The sequence below is a fragment of the Hemicordylus capensis genome, chromosome 12, assembly GCF_027244095.1.
Source record: "Hemicordylus capensis ecotype Gifberg chromosome 12, rHemCap1.1.pri, whole genome shotgun sequence".
Lineage (NCBI taxonomy): Eukaryota > Metazoa > Chordata > Lepidosauria > Squamata > Cordylidae > Hemicordylus > Hemicordylus capensis.
Window position 1 is genome coordinate 19,975,051 of NC_069668.1, and position 13,513 is coordinate 19,988,563.

Sequence of the window (13,513 nt, forward strand, 5' to 3'; positions counted from 1 at the left end):
ATTTTAGTGGCCCAATGTGTAGAATGTCTCCGATGAGCTGAGGCGGAGGGAGCCAGAAACAGCCCAGGGGGTCAAGCCAGGAGGTCAGGACTGGAGCCAAATTTCGGTGAACAACCTTGGGGATCCTTGCAATTTTCAGAAAACCTGCAAGGGAAAAATACAAGAGAGCTTAATAAACAGATCACTAGCCAGGGGTATAAATTTAACAATACATAAAAAATAAAATAAATAAAATAAAAGCAAGGGGACATTAACATGGTGATTTTTGGGGTGCATGAAATTGGGGGCCTTGTATTCCTCAGAGATTTAGCAGACCAAAAAATGGCTCAGAAGTACAAGGGATAGGAATAGCCGGAAGATATTTTGGGTCGTTAAATACATCCTCAGCGGCAAAGCAAAGAAACCTTCAGGAAGACAGAACCCTCCTCACATGTTGGGTTTTGGTGGACAAACCTAGGGGATTTTTACAATTTTCAGAAACCTGGCTAAGGGAAAAAATGGCTTCTGGTTATAAGGGGGAGGAAGACCAACTCGATATTTCTGGGAGCTGTTAAACACACCTTCAGCTACAAAGCAGCAGAAGGTTCAACATGATGGCACCCTCCTAACAAGTTGGCTTTGGCAGGCAAAATTGGGGAATTCTTGCAGTTTTGAGGGATCTGGCAAGCTTCCCCCCCGAAAGGCTTCATCTGGGAGGCAGCAAGAGTGGCCCTGCCTTAGAATGAGCAGATCGAACCTCTGGGAATGTTTTGAAACCACCCACCACCCCCACATTACTCAAAGGCATTCTAAATAGTCAGCAAGGGTCACCAAGAGGAATGAAGAGGCTGTGTAAACCACCCTGAGCCATTTTTGGAAGGGTGGTATAAAAATCAAATTTAATAATAATAATAATAATAATAATAATTATTATTATTATTATTATTATTATTATTATTATATAAAAAAAATTCATGACTATCCATCATGCTCTGCACCCCTGCAGTGATGCAGATAGGTTCTACCTCCCTCGCAGCTCAGGTGGAAGAGGAATGCTGCAAGTCCATCAAACAGTAGAGGAGGAGAAAAGAGGCCTTGAAGAATATATCAAGGACAGTGAAGAAGATGCACTTCAAATGGTCAAGAACGAGAAACTATTCAACACCAATGAAAGAAAGCAGGCCTACAAGAAAGAACAAGTCAAGAACTGAGCAAAAAAACGGAGAAATAAACCCCTGCATGGTCAATATTTGCACAATATAAGTGGAAAATCAGACATCACCAAGACATGGCAATGGCTTAAGAATGGCAACTTGAAGAAAGAAACAGAAGGTTTAATACTGGCTGCGCAATAACAGGCACTAAGAACAAATGCAGTAAGAGCAAAAGTAGAAAAATCCACCACAAACAGCAAGTGCCGCCTTTGTAAAGAAGCAGATGAAACAGTGGACCACCTGATCAGCTGTTGTAAGAAGATCGCACAGATTGACTACAAACAAAGGCATGACAAGGTAGCAGGAATGATACACTGGAACATCTGCAAAAATACAAGCTACCTGTAGCCAAAAATTGGTGGGACCATAAAATTGAAAAAGTTGAAGAAAATGAAGATGTAAAAATATTATGGGACTTCCGACTACAAACAGACAAACATCTGCCACACAATACACGAGATATCACTGTAGTCGAGAAGAAAGAAAAACAAGTCAAAATAATCGACATAGCAATACCAGGGGATAGCAGGATAGAAGAAAAAGAAATAGAAAAAATCACCAAATACAAAGATCTACAAATTGAAATGGAAAGGCTGTGGCAGAAAAAGACCCAAATAATCCCAGTGGTCATTGGCGCCCTGGGTGCAGTTCCAAAAGACCTTGAAGAGCACCTCAACACCATCGGGGCCACAGAAATCACCATCAGCCAATTACAAAAAGCAGCTTTACTGGGAACAGCCTATATTCTGCGACGATATTTATAACAATTGACAATAAAATCCAGCCATCCCAGGTCCTTGGGAAGGACTCGATGTCTGGATAAAACAAACCAGTCAATAACACCTGTCTGACTGTGTAAACAAGAAATAATAATAATAACAATAACAACTGGCCCTCTCTGTCCCCAGAACAGAGTCCCTCCAGCGGCTCTTGCTGGTGTCTGTCTAACGTTTATTTTTAGATTGTGAGCCCTTTGGGGACAGGGAGCCATCTTATTTATTTATTATTTCTCCATGTAAACTGCTTTGAAAACTTTGGTTGAAAAGGGGTCTATCAATATTTGTGGTGGTTGTATTGTTTTGCAGCTCCCTTCAATTTGTGTTTTTAGCAAAAAGTTGCAAGCAAAGCCCAGAGGAGGAGCTGGTCTGCTGCTTGGTGGAAACTGGAGGCTCAACACGCAATCATGCTTTACAGCTGAAGCCGGCCACAAGGATCAGGCCAGCAGGCCTCTGTGATGGGTCGGGCAGAATGTGTGACGTTTCAGCCTCCCTTTTCAAACTCAGGCCTTCCCGACTTTGCAGAAAGAAACCACCATCTGCTTTTGGAACTCCTGCTCCATGTCAGGAGAGGAGAGCTGGTCTTGTGGTAGCAAGCATGACAGCTAAGCAGGGTCTGCCCTGGTCCCATCTGAATGGGAGACTTGATGTGTGAGTACTGCAAGATCTTCCCCTCAGGGGATGATGGAGCCGCTCTGGGAAGAGCATCTAGGTTCCAGGTTCCCTCCCTGGCAGCATCTTCAAGAGAGGGCTGGGAGAGACTCCTGCCTGCAACCTTGGAGAAGCCGCTGCCAGTCTGGGAAGACAATGCTGAGCTAGATAGACCAAGGGTCTGACTCAGTATATGGCAGCTTCCTCTGTTCCTATGTTCCTTTGTCTTGCGTCTTGAATCCGAAAATGTCCCACACAGCCGAGCAGTTCGGGACACGTTGGCAACAACAACAACAACTTACGGACCGCTTTCCAACCAACGATAAGAAGGAGCCACTCTGGGGCGAGGCATCCGGCCCTGGTTGGGAGGGCTGTTGCCAGTGTGTCCCCAACAGCCGGGTCACAGGGAGTTGGGGGATTCGACGCACGAAACCCAAACCAGTGGTTCAGACAGCAAAAAGGTGGCTTGGTTTGTTTGTTTTTTGCCAAAGGGGAAAGAACGAGCCAGTTCCAAAACAGCACACTTTAAGCCAAGTCGAAGAAAGCATCTAACTAGCCTGGAGGAGCCGACCTCAGTGGCCTCGTCCGGCAGTAAAGGGACAGGACGTGTGGAGGCTCCAAGTCCCACCCAGAAGAGCGACTCGTCCTCCTCCTCCTCCGGGGACACAGCAGGGCACGCCTGGGCGCTGCCAGCCACTACAAAGCTGTCTCTGCTCCGAAGGCATCTGGGGTGCTGCTTGTACTCAACCAAACGGCAGGCTAGAAGCGCTAGTGCCTTACTCCGCAGCATTTGCTACAAGGATCTGGCGATTCCTCCTCCAGCGGCAGCCTTACCCAGCTCCTGACCGTCCCCAGCAAGCGTGGCTCCATCGCTTTGGAACCTCTGGGTAGCCACAGGGCTAGAAACTTGAATTTCTGGCCGAGTTGTAAAGGAAGCCAACTGTCTCACTCTTGCAGGTCCTCCTCCCTCCCAGCTTCCACCCAGCTGCATGGAAGCTTCCTTCCTTCCTTCCTCTTACCTTCCATTTCCTCCAGGCCTGTTGGATCACCGCCACAGCCTTGCACAGTCTCCGGAAACATTCCCTGGCTAGCCACAAGCGAACAGCTGGGCCAAGGGGAGCAAGGGAGAGACAGACACTTCACTTCACAGGAATGCAGCCACACAGCATGCCAGCAGGCATAGTTGCTAGAGAAGGGAAGGCTCTTGTTTCAGCAGGGGGGCCTGTTCCAGGGTCTCGGGGCGGTAACGGAGAAGGGCCGTCTCTACATAGCCACCAGACGGTGGGTGAGATGATGGGTGAGATGGGTGAGATGATGGCGGAGAAGGCATCCTATTAAATACTCAACAGGATCTAAGCTGTTGAGGGCTTTATAGGTTATAACCCTCATCTTGTATTTTGCCCGGAAACCTATTGGTATGTCTCTTAGTATAGGAGTAATAGGGTCTCTTCAAGATGACCTGGAGACCAACTTGGCTGCCGCATTCTGGACCAATCGCAGTTTCTGGACTACGTACAAAGGCAGCCCCACACAGAGCGCATTGCAGTAGTCAAGTCTGGAGGTGACCAGCATAAGTACCACTGTTCTGAGGTCGTTTATCTCAAGAAATGGACAAAGCTAGCGTATCAGCAGAAGCTGATAGAAAGCACCTCTGGCCACCGCCTCATCCTGGGACACCAGGGAGAGGTTTGGGTCCAGAAGCAACCCCAGACTGCATACCATGTCCATTATGGGGGAGTGTGACCCCATCCAGAACCAGCAGATCAAAACTGTGTCCTGACCCCGCACAATAAGTACCTCCGTCTTATCTGGATTGAATAAATCTGCATCCTTGCTTTGGCATGTTAGAAATGCCTTGCTGGATGAGGCCGAAGGGCCACCGAGTCGGTTAGGGGCGAACTCCCTTCCGCCCACACTGCCAGTCCTTAGCCGCGGGGCCTTTCCCCTGCTCACCTGACTGGAGGATCGTGGCAGCCCGCCTCTGCCTCGCCAGCTTCCGCCTCTTAAACCTCCGCCAGCAGCCCTGGATGAGCAACGCTTTCTTCGAGAAGACACCAGCTCTTTGAGCTTCAAGTCGCTCTAGCTGGGAAGGAAGGAGAGAAACCCTGCTGCTGTTGGATCTTGCTCTCTCCGCACCAAGGAGATCACACTCATTTCCCCCTCAAAGCGGCTCACTGGGGATAGCCAGGATTTGCCCAGATCTCCCCTTGCAGGGCTAACAGCCACTGGACTAAAACCTCCCCAGTGCTGCTTTCCTGGTTAAACTGGGAGTCTCAGGGGGATGTTTTGAAGTGTGTGTTTGTTTTGAAAGAGGAGGGGTAAGCAGGAAATCCTGATCACTGCTCTTCTGTCTTGCAGTGAACCTGGCCTGATATTATTGCCTTTTCTTTTTAAACCACAGATGCATACAGAGGGGGGGAAACACACCCACACAGCCCTTGATGAAACTCCCCCCCCCTTTGATTGACACGTCTTGTGCATATGATTACATGCATTTGCATAAGTCCGCTTGCACTGGGCTTAGGGAGGGATGCAGAGCTCCTCAGGGCCCCTGGCCTCTGCACTCCACCAGCAGGGACCACAGACTCTTAAGCCCATCTATTTACTTATTCAATTTTTATACCGCCCTTCCAAAACGGCTCAGGGCAGTTTACAATTAAAAACAGAAAACATTAAAACCAACAACCATTAAAACAGAAGTATAACTATGAACACCAATTAAAAAACACCTTTAAAAACAATTAAACATCAGAACAATTAAAACCCGGTTAGCATTAAAAAATAATTCAAACTAGTTAAAAAACCCTGAAAGGCCAGGCCAGCCAGATGGGTTTTAAGGGCTCTCTTGAAGGTCAGTAAGGAGTCTACCGCCATCCCCAAGGGCTGGAAACCTGCTTCCCACCCCACACACACACACAGACACACACTCCCCCTCCTGGACCCAGTACTGTCTTGTGGGCTTCCAGAGGCCCACAGCACAGGCAGAGGCAGTGCACGAGGCCCACGGCTCTGATGACCCCCTCTGCTGTGGCCCGCAGGAGAGACCCAGCCCTGCCCCGCCAATGCCCGCCCCCCACCATCAGGCTCACCATGGCGTTTGTCATAAACACTTTGGTTTTGCCACAATACGCCGGAGCTACACACGATCCGCCCTTGGCAGGCCGCAGGGGAGGGGCGCTTGTGAGAGTAGGAGGATGCCCTGGACGGCAGAGTGCAGAGTGTGGCCAGCCTCTTCAGCGGATGGAGGAGCCCAGCCTGCAAAGGGAGAAAGAGGACGTCTGAAAGGCCGGGTTTGCACTATTGCCGGCCTGCAGTTCTAGAGTGGCAGCCACGGAAAGGCCAGCCTTGATGGAGCAGTGGCGGCCAATGGCCAAAGGGTTGGCAGAGGGGGACCCCGTGCCTGGAAAGGCACCTGCGATTCAAAGCATCGAGCAGGCACTTGGAGGGGAGCTGAGGGCTTCGAATCCCCGCTGAGACCCTGGAGGGCAAAAAGGACTGGGACCCGCCCCTGCAGCCCTACGCCACTCACTGCTGCTCCCGGTCCTTCCTCCCAACGGCCGCCAAGCCAGTCCTCAGACAGACAGAACGGTTGGCCTGGGTTTCCTGAACAGCAGCGCACCCGGGAACATGGCCAGAGGGGGTACTGCAGCTCAGGCCAGGTGATCTGGGGAGCCGACAGGGGCCTGGCTGGCCCTACAGAACTGCTTGATGTTTTGGACCTTGCCTTCTGCTTGACCTGGACTATGGATGAGCCCCTCTGGCCTCTTTCAGGCCGGACCCCCAAGACCCCAACAGTCTCCCCTCCAGCCCCTCTCCTCCAAGCCACTTTTCCCCCTTCCCGTGGTCTCCGAAGCCTGCCCCGGTGTGCTCTTTTTTCTTGAAAAACAAAACAAGGTCGCCTCTGACTGGGGCAAGCCCTCTGCTTGGAGACAGGGATGTGCAGTTGGGCCTCAAGTCCCGAGAGAGCCATCGAAGCTTACCTCTGCTCAGAGGGCAGCCGGCCTGGTTTGATTAAAGCAACAGGCTGAGAGAGAGAGAGAGATGAGCTTGGCTACTTGGAAGAGAGACTCCCGCGGAGAAGCAGTTTGGCAAGAGTGGAAGAAGACTCCAGTTTGGAAGAAGTTTGGAAGAAGACTCCAGCAGGACTAGGAAGAGCAAAAGGACATGTTTGGCAAGAAGAAACGTAACATGCAGAAGTACTAAGAATACATGCGGGAAAAGACTCCAGAACACAGCATGCATCCAGGGTGGCATCCATTTGGCTAAGGAAAATACTTTTTAAAGAAAGAATACTGCAGTTCTCACGAGGGGCATCTCTGTGCTTGCCGGTTTCAAAGGCTGCTGGTTTAATTTCCAATTGCATCGGATTGTTTTAGGGTGTGTTATATTTGAATGGGATTTTAACATAAGCCACCATGGACATGTTTTGTAACAGGCAAAGGCAAGAACTCTCTAGAAATAGATAGTCAATCAAGACAGACCTGTTTCTGCACCAAGAAGAGCAGATTTCCAGCATGTGCTTGTGGACTGCGCTCCCTGCTGAAATACGATCCTCCTCATCTCAGACCATTTTAAAAAATCATTTGAAAACCCACCTCTTCGCCCAATCTTTTTCAGCTTTTTAAATTTTTAAGTTTTAATCTGTGTTTGATTTTTAAATTATAGGATTTAAAACCCTATCTAAATTGTTTTAAGATTATGTGTATGTTTTTAATCTTGTTTTTATGTTATTGTTAACCGCCCAGAGACAAAAGTTTGGGGCGGTGTACAAATCTGACGAATCAATCAATCAATCTGTATAAACTAAGCTTCAGTCTGCATTTTTGTTTTTAATGCATAGGCTGAATTTGTTTTTGCCATTCATTCCTGAAGACATGGGGAGTGTTGTTTAGGACCCCTTCTGGCTTCTGTAGGCAGTGCCTGCATGTTGTTAAGTAACTCCTTGTAGCTCTAACGGCTGAGAACTTTGGGCCCTGATCCAACCAAGGATGCCAACTTGGGTGAGTAGGTTCCCCTGAGCTTGCAGGAGCAGGATGTGCATCCAAGTGTGGAAAAAGGAAAACAAAACACTGTTTGGGTTCAACAATATCAGATCATCAAAAAAGAATCCAAATATTTTATCCGAATATTTTAATAGTAATAAAACTGTATGCTTTGAAAAACTGTCCAACTACACAAGATATAATAAATCTGAATCACTAAAGATATATCTCTATGTCTCAGTAAAATTCATACAAAATGATCATTGAGAAAGACACCAACAGCAGTTCAACCCTTATGTTGGGTGGAGACAAACAGAAGTCAATTGCAATCTGAAGAAGATTTGGTCTAGTCGGACACAGAGACTATCTCAATGATCATTCTAAATTAGTTTTACTGAGACGTATAGAGATTTTTTATTGATTCAGATTTATTATATCTTGCATAGCTGGACAGTTTTTAAAACTTCACAGTTTTATTACTATTACATAAAATAATCCTTTTATAATGCCAGCTATCCCACATTGTGTCACACTGACGTGACAAAATGCACGGAAATACCTTGGCCAGGGGTGACTAGAGATGGATTTGGAGAGCAGTTCTATTTTATTTCCTTTCGGAAAGGAAAGGAGAATCACAGGAGGCTGAACCCACCACATCCTGTGGGATCCCAGTTGTGATCAGAAAGTCTCTCTTGGAAGACAGAAGTTCGAAGCAAAAACGAAGACAGAACCCAGAGCTGGTTGGAGGTTCAGACACAGACACACACGGCTATCAAGCAAAGAGGCTCCATCAAAGAACATACCATTTCCCATATGAGAAAAGCCATCTTCCTTCTGCAGGGCTTCTGTGTCCGACTGTCCAACTTCCTTCAGCACTTCGTAGCGCTCCAGAAATGTGCGGAAAGAGAGCCTAGAGAGGCCAAAGTGGAGGAAAGCGTCAGACGGAAGCACCACGGATGATCAACAGGGCCCAACATGCCGGGAGCTTCTGGCTTGGCCCTGCTGCTGACATGGAGAGGACGCCTACAAATGCCGAGTTATGCTTCTGAGCAAGTCCCGGTCGTCATGTTTCCAATTAAGGTTCCAAACAGCGGGTGTGCACTGCTAGGCCTGCTCTGTGTCCTGGGGCTCAGACCCCTCCCTATCTGACCCCCCATGACCTGGCTATCGTCGTTCTGCTCTGGAGTCACCTGGACCCCCCCCTTCTCTTCCCCAGGGGGCTTTGGTGGGTGGCGGCAGGCCAGGTGAGTACAGCGAAAGGTCCCCAAAGTAGTTCACAAAGACACAAATACATGAAGAGGGCTCCCTGTCCCCAAAGGGCTCACGATCTCAAAACGAAAAGTAAAAGAGACCCCAGCAACAGGGTTCCCACACTGGAGGGATGCTGTGCTGGGGACGGAGAGGGCCAGTTGCTCTCCCCCTGCCCAATAAAGAGAATCACCACATTTAAAAGGAGCCTCTTCGCTCAGTAAACAGGGGGGAAGGAGGTGAGGATTTCAAGCAGTAGGAAGATGGATTCTGAACCACAGCTGGGGTGAGGAGAGTGTCTAAAGATGACTGGAGATTTGACAGCTGGAATGCAGGAGGACACCGAGAGAGAGAGAGAGAGTCACGCCCGACTGGACAAAGGGGTGGATCCCGAAACGCACACCGACTCACTGAATAGGGTAGCCAGCTGCGCTGATGCCGACCGTTTCCACAATGCCACACGCCTCCAGCTGTCGCAGAACCTGCCAGGGAAGACTTGGCTTGGAAACCAGCCATGGAGCTGGCACAGCTCAGGGTCCAAGAGCTGCCCGCCCGCCTGCCCCCTGCCCCTGCCCCGAATGCTCCGGGCAACCCGCCAGGGACCTGGTTCTGAACTCGAAGAGCCCGAGTCGGCTTTTGCTTCTCAGGCTGCCCCAACAAAATGCTACACTTCACAAACGGCAGCAGGGACAGGCCAGGAATCGGGCCCAGAGGCCCACAGCCGGCTCTTCCCAGGGTGGCTTCAGAACGCAGACTCGGCTGGGGGCGCCCCCTCTGTGGACCAGCAGCAGGCCTCGGGGTCTGGCCAGTCGGGGCCAATGGCGTTGGCTGCGACCCGACGCCGCAGGCACATCTGGGGCTAAGCCCTGACAAAAGACAGTGGGCAGGCTGACGAGAATCCTGGGAAGCCGCATGACTTCACTGGCCCTTTCTTCTTAAAAAGCACGGCCCCCTTTTCAGGCTTGCGTTTGCTTTGGGCGACAAACGAACACATTGCCAGGAGGGGCCAAGGGCCAGGGGCCCAAGTCCCAGATGGGAGGAGGAAGGGCGGGGGGAGATTCCATACCTCGTCCTCCCGGAAGACGGCCGCCTCGCACTCTGCGTTGGGCTTGACGCATCGGACGTAGTGAGGGGCAGTACTGTGCAAGATGGCCATCAGCTGGTCCAGCGAGCCCTGCCAGAGTGCCAGAGGAGAGAGCGCGTGCCGCTGAAGGCTGGGGGCGAAGGACACCTCCCTTTCCAAATGCTGCCTCATGTGTAAAATGTCCCAGCAGTGCTCCTTGGAAGCCTCTGCAGGCCTCCTCCAAGAGGAGATCGGGGCCGGTGGCTGCCTGAACTCCCCTCATGGCCAGACGGAACGGGGCTGCTGGCAGGAGGAGGCCCGGGAGGGCAGGAACCCCAGGGGGGGCCACGGGTCCGAGAAGCTGTCACTGGCCCAGCTTCCTTGAAAGACAGCTGCCCCCATCCCCACTCAGCCCCGGAATCACTCAGGAATCACACACTCAGCCCCGGAATCACTCCCCACTCAGCCCCTAGCACTCAGCCCCGGAATCTTCGGCCGCAGGGGGCACTCTAGAGCAGGGGTTCTCCGCGTTGGGTCCCCAGATGTTATTGGACTTCCACTCCCATAATCCTCAACCAAAGGCCGCTGGGGCTGGGGATTATGGGAGTTGAAGTCCATAACATCTGGGGACCCAACATGGAGAATCCCTGCTCTAAAGGACACAGGCAAGTGGGCTCATGGGCAAAAACAGCAACACCCAAAGACATTCTTATTAGGGCTTCGGGCCTAATCAGTTCTTATTAGGCTATAGTATCTGGGGGTCTTGAGCTTGGAAAAGAGGCAACTGTGGGGAGACCTGATCGAGGGAGAAAAAGTCATGCATGGAGTGGACAGAGAGAAATTCTCCTCCCTCTCTGCCAACACTAGAACCAGGGGTCACCCCACAAAACTGAAGGCCGGGAAATTTAGGACCAACAAGAGGAAGTCCTTTTACACACAGCACACAATTAATCTATGGAACTCTCTGCCACTGGATAGGGTGATGGCCACTGGCTTGGATGGCTTTCAAAGGGGCTTAGACAGATTCATGGAGAACAGGTCTATCGATGGCTACTAGTCTGGTTGCTATTAGGCCACCTCCAGCCTCAGAGGCAAGATGCCTCTCAATCCCAGTTGCAGGGGGGCCACATCAGTAGGAGATGAGAGGACCTGCATACCCCTCTTGCCTGTGGGCTCCCCAGAGGCGGCATCTGGTGGGCCACTGTGTGAAACAGGGTGCTGGACTATAGAGGCCTCCTTGGGCCTGACCCAGCAGGGCTGGTCTGATGTTCTGATGAACCTGGGCCTGCATGAATGGGGCACAAGCCCAGTGATGCCTCCCTGGATCCTCCGCCCCAGGCGACCGGCCCACTTCCACTCACCTAAACATCTCAGAGCCCCTTGCTGTGGCTTCCTGTCCTGAGAACTGCAGCTCGGATCTTGTTACGCGCACACATACGCATGCACACGTCCAGCCCCGACTCTTGGGCTTAAAGACTGGCCGATGCAGCACAAACCTTGAACTTGGACACCACGGTGACCCTCCCTGGCTTGGTCTGAGTCTTGCGGCTGTTCTCCGTGGTCTTCTGGCTGGCGGCGGCGGGAAACAGCTTCTGCAGCAAGGTGTCTTGGGACCACTGAAGAAGCAGGACTAATTCTGGGGGGACGGGATCCTTGGCAAAGAGAAGAAGCATACAAGAAGGGGTGAAGCTCTGCCACATTTCAAAGCATGCCAGAATAAGGATCAGGCCCAAGGCGGCCGCATACAATCCAGCATCCTGTTTCCCACAGTGACCCACCAGGTGCCTCTGGGAAGCCCACAGGCAAGAGGTGAGGGCAGGCTTGAAACTGCTATTCAGAGGCATCGTGCCTCTGAGGCTGGAGGTGGCCTATCGCCCTCTGACTAGTAGCCACTGATAGGCATGTCCTCTGGGAATTTGTCTAAGCCCCTTTTAAAGCCACCCAGCTAGCGGCCATCACCACATCCTACGGCAGAGAGTTCCATAGATTAATTACGTGCTGTGTGAAAAACTACCTTTTCTTGTCAGCCCTAAATTTCCCAACCTTCAATTTTCATGGGAAACTGCAGGGCAGCCAGAGGTTGCTGTAGAATGTGGGGTGCAAAGACTTAGGGGGGGGGGGACCAAAAATATTAGCATCATCTAAACCCAACGGTGAAGCATGAAAGAGAGGAAAACCCGACTGGCGACTCTAGCCCCAGTTCTTACCCGGTGAAACGAAGGGCAGCCCTGAAGTGGTGTAGCTTCTCCCACTTGCTCCGAGACGGGGCCAATGAGCTGTAATGCCAGGAGGAGCTCCCCCTAGTGTCCCCAGCTAAACTAGCACCCTGCCCTAATCAATGCAAGCCACCAAGGGGGAGAAAGGAAACGCCTGGCCACTCACAGAGGAGAGCACAAGGGCGAATCGACTCGAGCCGGAGCGAGCCGGGGAAGGTCCCTTTTCTTTTAAGAAGGAAGGGGGGCTCCTCCTGCCATGCACAGCCTCACTTAACGTTCTGGGACACACGCCTTGGCTGCCACGGACTCCTTCCTGCCCTCCGCTGGAGGATGTGAAAACCCACCCTGTGCTCTGCAGGCAGAACATGAGCAGAGACGCCCTCGCGGTCAGAGCAGCACACAAACGGAACCCGTGCCACGGAGGCAATGGGGTGGCTCTCCCTTGCTGGAAACATCGAAGCAGAGGCCGGCCAGAACTCCCCGCCCTCGGACTGAGGAAGGCGGTGGCCGGCACTCCAAGGAAAGACGGGCGAGACCCCAAACCCATGGACGGCTGCTCAGTGGTGGCTTAAAACAGGATGCACACACGAGGCCAGAGGGAACGCTGGTCCCAACGCACCTTGTTCTTCTCCACCATGCCTTCTACCCGATAGCAGACGTTGCCGGCGTAGTGGGAGACGGTGAAGCTTGGCTCCCTTCTGAAGCGGTCCCTGCAAATGCACGGGTTACCGGACAGGGCTTGCTCGAGCCGGGCTTGAAACTGGCTGGCGTTGGAAGGCCTGTTGAGGTGGCATTCCTGGGGGAGAGGAGGGAGAGGAGAAGAGACTGTATTCACAGCCAGTGATCAGACACGCCAAAATCAAAAGAGCGGGATGAGGACGCCAGAAAAGGTCCGCTCAAGCAACCCCACTGGATGGGAGCGTCTCCTTTACAGGAAAGGTCTTTGACACTGGAACCTGAGAACAGCCCTGCTGGATCCGGCCCCGGCAAGGAGGCCCATCTAGTCCAGCATCCTGTTTCACACAGTGGCCCACCAGATGCTGCTGGAAGCCACAGGCAGGAGTTGAAAGGGGCATGTCCTCCCTCCTGCTGTGACTCCCCCACAACTGGTACCCAGAGGCACCCCGCCCCCAAGGCTGGAGGTGGCCTACAGCCCTCCGACTAGTAGCCGTCAATAGACCTCTCCTGTATGGAGTTAGCCAAACCCCTCTTAGCTTTTCCATTCAGAAGAAAAGGACTCCTATATTCAAAATGACATTTCCTAAGAAGCCAGAATCCTTCCTGCTGGGAATAACGCAAGGAGTGTTTTCTACAACCAACTTAACATTCTTTATGTACGCTATTATATGCACAGAAATGGAAGAGCAATGAACTGCCTTCAAAA

The 13,513-nt window shown here is 51.5% G+C and overlaps 1 protein-coding gene across 1 annotated transcript in view; it reads right to left on the reverse strand.

Moving 5' to 3' along the window:
- Nucleotides 1-8: 8 nt before the first annotated feature.
- The window catches only part of LOC128336196 (unconventional myosin-XIX-like), a 29,832-nt gene continuing 16,327 nt past the window's right edge, over nucleotides 9-13,513 (reverse strand). The window contains 10 exon segments of the mRNA XM_053275480.1: nucleotides 9-144; nucleotides 3,640-3,725; nucleotides 4,574-4,703; nucleotides 5,710-5,875; nucleotides 6,601-6,765; nucleotides 8,406-8,512; nucleotides 9,262-9,332; nucleotides 9,917-10,024; nucleotides 11,410-11,565; nucleotides 12,749-12,925. Coding sequence (XP_053131455.1) covers nucleotides 6,632-6,765; nucleotides 8,406-8,512; nucleotides 9,262-9,332; nucleotides 9,917-10,024; nucleotides 11,410-11,565; nucleotides 12,749-12,925 — 753 coding nt within the window. The 3' untranslated portion in view covers nucleotides 9-144; nucleotides 3,640-3,725; nucleotides 4,574-4,703; nucleotides 5,710-5,875; nucleotides 6,601-6,631.